Source organism: Lolium rigidum, chromosome 2, assembly GCF_022539505.1.
Source record: "Lolium rigidum isolate FL_2022 chromosome 2, APGP_CSIRO_Lrig_0.1, whole genome shotgun sequence".
NCBI classification, from domain to species: Eukaryota; Viridiplantae; Streptophyta; class Magnoliopsida; order Poales; family Poaceae; genus Lolium; species Lolium rigidum.
In genome coordinates, this window is record NC_061509.1 from 147,423,634 (window position 1) to 147,429,044 (window position 5,411).

General features: G+C 46.4%; 1 protein-coding gene across 1 annotated transcript; it reads left to right on the forward strand.

Annotated features, from left to right (window-relative positions):
- Positions 1–2,184: 2,184 nt before the first annotated feature.
- LOC124690203 (uncharacterized protein At1g08160-like) lies at positions 2,185–4,231 on the forward strand. Its single transcript, XM_047223621.1, has 3 exons — positions 2,185–2,751; positions 3,568–3,688; positions 4,032–4,231. The coding sequence occupies exons 1-3, from the start codon at positions 2,185–2,187 to the stop codon at positions 4,229–4,231; spliced, it is 888 nt and encodes a 295-aa protein (XP_047079577.1).
- Positions 4,232–5,411: the final 1,180 nt, after the last annotated feature.

The window sequence follows — 5,411 nt, forward strand, 5'->3', positions numbered from 1 at the left end:
AACCCGGGTGAATTCGGATGTAACTTTTTCCCAGGATTTTAGTAATCTATTATACGTTTTTTCCGACGTCGTATGCAAAAGTTATTGCGGTTTTACCATTTTTTGAACTTTTTTTGCAAAGAAAGTGAAAATTCGAATTTCTTAATTTCTCCGAATAGTAGGTTGCATAACATTCAAGAATCTGAAAACAATTTTTTTTTGAATTTTCTATCATTTTCTTTTGTATTTTACAAACCAAAAAAGGCGATCCACAGGGGGGGGTGCAGGGTGCGTGGGAGTAAAAAAACTCGGAAAAACCTTTAGTCGCGGTTGGTGTCCCCAACCGGGACTAAAGGTTTTTCCGCCGGCCGTATCCCTTCGTAGCCCTTTAGTCCCGGTTGGTATTACCAACCGCGACTAAAGGGGTACCCTTTCGTCTCGGATGGAGCATTAGTCGCGGGTCACCTCCCGAACCGGACTAAAGCCCCCTTTAGTCGCGGTTCGAATATTTCCGGGACTAATGGGGGTGGACGGAAGCCTCTTTTTCTACTAGTGGCTTGGTTATATCTTGCGTATATCCTTGGCTTACATTTCTGCTACGAATACAGTTTTGATATCCAGCTAACACATTTCATATGTTGTATCGATAGAATAATCCATACAGATTTAAATAATCACTACGGAAGATCCTTTCTTGGTTCTTGGGGGAGCACCTATTCCTGCTCTTAGCAGGAGCGAGCGTCGCTCGGCGTGCATGCACATCTTCATGGGCCGCATAGAATATAACCCAGTGACACGTAGAATTTTTTTTATTTTTTATTTTTTCCTTTCTATTTAGATTTTAATACATGTTTAAATTTTAGAAATGTTCAAATATGTTTGAGTATAAAATATTCAATTCTAAAAAATCAAACTTTAAAATATTTAAATATGTTCCAATTTGAAAATATTCAAATATAAAAAATCAAACTTGAAAAGGTTTAGATTAAAAAATAGATTAAAAAGTTTTCAAATTGATAGAAAAGGTTAAACTTAAAAAGTTCAAATTTGAAAAAGTTCAATATTTTAAAAAATCATAAAACCCGGCAAAGCTAGAAAAGTGGAAGGAAAAATCCTTTCGATTTATATTACTTGCCGGTAATATAGATGTATCTAAAATTAAAATATATTTAGATACATCCATATCATGACAGTTAATATGGATCAGAGGAAGTACCAAGAAAAGAAAAACAAAAAAAAAACCCGTGAGAAACAGCAGAACCCGATGAACCAGCAAAACCAGCAAAAGAACGAGAAATACCTCGCTAGTTAATGGGCTGGCCCAACCAGTCCGACTGCTTCAGGCGGGAGCGAATCGCGCTGAGCGGCAAATACGGCTTGCCTCATTCTTGGGCTGGTCGACATGGGCCTGTAACGGGCTTTGAGTTGACGCAGGCCCACGAAGCACAGAACGAAAAGAGGCCTGCTCAAAAAGAAAAGGACGAAAATTAAGAGGCGTAATTTATTAATTTTTTTTGGTCAAATTGATTATTTTTTTCGTTTGTTCTGATGCAGCGCGAGCGGTTTTACTTTGCCCTCGCTGCAAAATTTAGCTTTGGCATTCACTCACTGTAAAGAAGGTTAGCTTTGGAATTTAGAGATGGATAATCAGGAAGGATCGAGCTTTCCACCGGAATCCTCCTCCACATTCTTGGTTCTTCTCTAAACCCGCATCCTATATCCAAAAGTTAAAGTTGCATATGTGAGACTGAGAGCACCATCCGTGGTCTGTCCATATGCTTTTACTCCCTTGGCGCGCATCAATTCCTAGTACGACACGAAGGAGTGAGGCAGAACCCAGAAGGATTCCAAAACCAAAGAATCATCCAAAGCGCCCAAATTGACCACTGGAAGTGATTGAACGCGTTAGCAATGCAAGGAACCTGGTTGCACCACGGGCCACGGCTGCCGGCTGTCGCGTCGCAGCACGCACGCACGTACCAAAACCGCCGGCTACTCCAGCCACAGCCTGTGCCATCCCGTAGAAACATCCTCCCGCTACTCAAAGCATCGCTCTGATCACTATATAGGGATGCCGGGGAGCTTAAGCCGTTTACGACAAGCCAAGAAGAACTCGTCGAGCGGATAGCTGACACTACATTCTTGCAGCGGCCAAGCAAGCTAGCTCGCCGGCGCCGGGGCTTGATCGAGATGGCGCGGGGGCCCATGAGCGCGACGCGGCGCACGCGTCCTACGACGGCGCAGTGCTTCGCGGCGACACTGTTCGCGCTGCTCGTCGTCGCCGCCATCGTCGTCATCATCTGGCTGGCGCTCCGGCCCGGGAAGCTCCACCTCTCCGTCGACCACGCCACGGTGCGCGGCTTCAACTTCACGGCGGGGGACAGCGGCCTCGCCGGCACCTTCCTCCTCGCCCTCCGCGCCTACAACCCCAACAAGCGCTCCGTCGTCTACCGCTCCCTCGACGTCGGGGTCTGGTTCGGCGACACGTACCTCGGCGGCGCCGAGGTGCCGGGGTTCCGCCAGCCGCCGCGCAACGAGACGAGGATCGACGTCGCCGCGCCGGCCGTGCGGGGCGCGCTGCCACGGGAGGTGGAGCGGGCGATCAAGCGGGACCGGTCCGGCGGGAAACTGCCGCTGGACGTGCACGTCCGGAGCAAGGTGTCGTTCAGGTACGGCATCGTCAGGACGCGGCGCTACAAGATGCGCGCGAGCTGCCCGCTCGTGCCCGTCGACTTCGCGTCGCCGACGTCCTTTGATCGGGTCTACTGCCATGTGCATTTCTGAGTTCGTGCTACTTGTCAGGCATATTGTACAGCGTGTGTTTCCTTATGTCGTGTTTGGTTTGATTTGAGGATTAATTCCTTCTGCGCGCGTGTTTGGATTGGCTTTATATTGTTCTTGTTCTTCTTCATTTCTGGGTTGTTATTCTTTGATGTAGATACAATTTCGGTAAATTTGGAATATAATTCTCCATAAATGTTTTTCCTACAAGTTGACGGTATTTTGTTGTTTTTTTTGAAAAAATCAACAATCTATTAATAATCATTGAAAACACCAGTACTGTACAAAATATCGTAAAGTAATAACAATTACAGCTGTAGCAGGCAACTTCTATGTGCTGAAGTGTTGAGCAGAGACCGTCTTTGGCTCTTCTTTTCGTTTCACGACCCCCCCACCCACCCTCCGTCCCTTTCTCTCTCCTCCCTCTTCCTTGAGAGTCTCACGAGAGAGTCCGGGCTGCTCCCGAGCCCTCTTCCTTGTTCTTCTTCATTTCTAGGTTGTTATTCTTCGATGTAGATACAATTTGAGCTATATGCACCATTAGTACCTAAACTTGGCATTCGGGTGCACTTTAGTACCTAAAGTTGCAAAACGTGTGTTAGTGGTACCTAATCTTGGTTTTCGGGTTTAGTTAGGTACTAATCGTCTGAAACGTGCCACGTAGGGTGTTGCATAATTGATTTCTGGTCCTTCCACGAATTTGTAGCTTTCCTTCTTAATTAGGGGGAATTTTGGGGGGGTTATTTTGCAAAACAACATGTCCATGATACGGCTGTATTCTTTCCTTTCGTGGCCGGTTCTTCTCAGCGGAAACAGAGGAGCCAAAACCACCTTGAGGATTCCGCGGCGATCATCCGTGTCGTTGTCTCTGCCGAGGCCCTGCTGGAGATGAGGTTCCGCGAGTTCAAGGAGGACCCGCCGGAGTATGGTATGGCGATTCCCTCGATTTGCTTTGTCCGCTGCTGCTTTGTTGGTTAACTGTACTGTTCTTCATGGCTGGTACTTTGTACGTTCGAGCGGGGAAGATTGAGTAGGTTTTAGAGGGAAAAAATCATGGGAAACACTCGCAGTAGTAGATCTTCATCGCATAGACGTAGTAAAACTTTGGAAATCTCTGATTCCATGCGATCTTTATGTCGAGTTCATGTCATGTCCGCCGCCGTGGAAAAGATGGGCGTTTGATCGTAGGAAAATGTAGGGTGTTTGTCAGTAACAACTTTGGCGCCCTTCACCTAAGGATAATGACCCTAAATGTCTCCTGTAACATGTAGTCGTCCTGGTCCGTGCTCTGGTGCACACCGGCCGCGTCCTCCCAAGAGGAGGAGCAGGAGCCCGTGTCGGCCAGGTCGCTGAGCTCAACCTCAGAGCTGCCGCTTTCCTGGCGCACGTCGGCATCCTCCAAGCGGAGAAGAAGGAGTGGCCGTCCTGGTCGCCCGCCGTTGCGCCTGCTGCCTGCGTCGTCCAAATTTAATTTGATGTTGTTGTACTGAATAAGACATCAAGTTGCCTGTACAGATGTTCCTCTATATTTGTACAACTGCAGTAGTGCACATATTGTAAGGGCAAAATATTATGTGTTTGCTCGATTGTTATAGATAAATGAGTGTTAAACAATTGTTTTTCTTCCAGTAAACTTTGTGCAAGTTACTCCTGATGAATTGAACTAAATGGCAGGCCACAAGTGAACTTTGTGCAAATTTTGAACTAAAGTAGAACTGAATGTCAGTCAGTTGTTTAAATGAAAAATGTAACTCAAAGGCATATCCAAATCGTGCAAATGAGGTATCATTGGAAAGGTATGACCATGTACTACAACTTTTAAGTTGGGCCTAAGTCAAAATTGTAAATCGATTGAGAGCAGTTTTCAATTTGATCATGCACCTTTATCTACCTAGGAAACATCAGCAAACGGACTACAACAATCTAAGTCAGGTTACTAGATTTAAGGGATTTCTATTTTCGTGCCCCTGCTTCGTTAGTTGTACTCAGCTTTCCCTAACTCGTTAGTTTTTCCTCAGCTTTCTCCTCCCTCTAGTTTGAAATCCCTCGAAGACGCGGGTTGCCGTCAGGTCAGAGGCCTTACCGTTACCGTCAGGTCAGTTCCTCTCTGACCGTCTCATGCTGACGGGTAGCCATCCATCTACCGCTGACGCGTGGGCCGTTTTATTTCCTGATTGTATACGCGGTGCTGCCAATGACAAATGGGGCCGCTCTATGGGGTTGCCGCAGCCAATGACCAGTGGGTCATCTATTTATTTATAAAAAAAAATATTGCCGCTCTGTGGGGCCTCCGCAGCCAATGACCGCTGTGGCAGGTGACTATTTTCGCAGCTTAATCTAAAGTGACTCTTATGCTAAACATTGTGCATCCCGACGTTGACCTAGCAGTGGCGGCGAGCATAGCCGTTCTGACCATGCCGATATCGGCATCGGCAACGTCATCGTTTGGAGGATGTGGTGCTCGAATAATAGTGGAAATGTGATATTATTTTTTACATGCATAATATATAGAAAATAGCTAGATCTCTAAATAGATGCATATGAAGCTACATATATATTCTTGGTTATAATCCCCCTATCTAAAGGGGATGGATGCATGGCTTCATGTCGTCGTCGCTTTCATCGTCAGTATCTTCGTCGTCTGAGTAGTA

Coding starts and splice junctions, on each gene's coding strand:
- LOC124690203 (XM_047223621.1), top strand. CDS start 2,185: ATGAGCGCGACGCGGCGCACGCGTCCTACGACGGCGCAGTGCTTCGCG. Junction 2,752..3,567: donor TTGATCGGGTCTACTGCCAT/GTGCATTTCTGA, acceptor GGTTCTTCTCAG/CGGAAACAGAGGAGCCAAAA. Junction 3,689..4,031: donor GGAGGACCCGCCGGAGTATG/GTATGGCGATTC, acceptor TGTAACATGTAG/TCGTCCTGGTCCGTGCTCTG.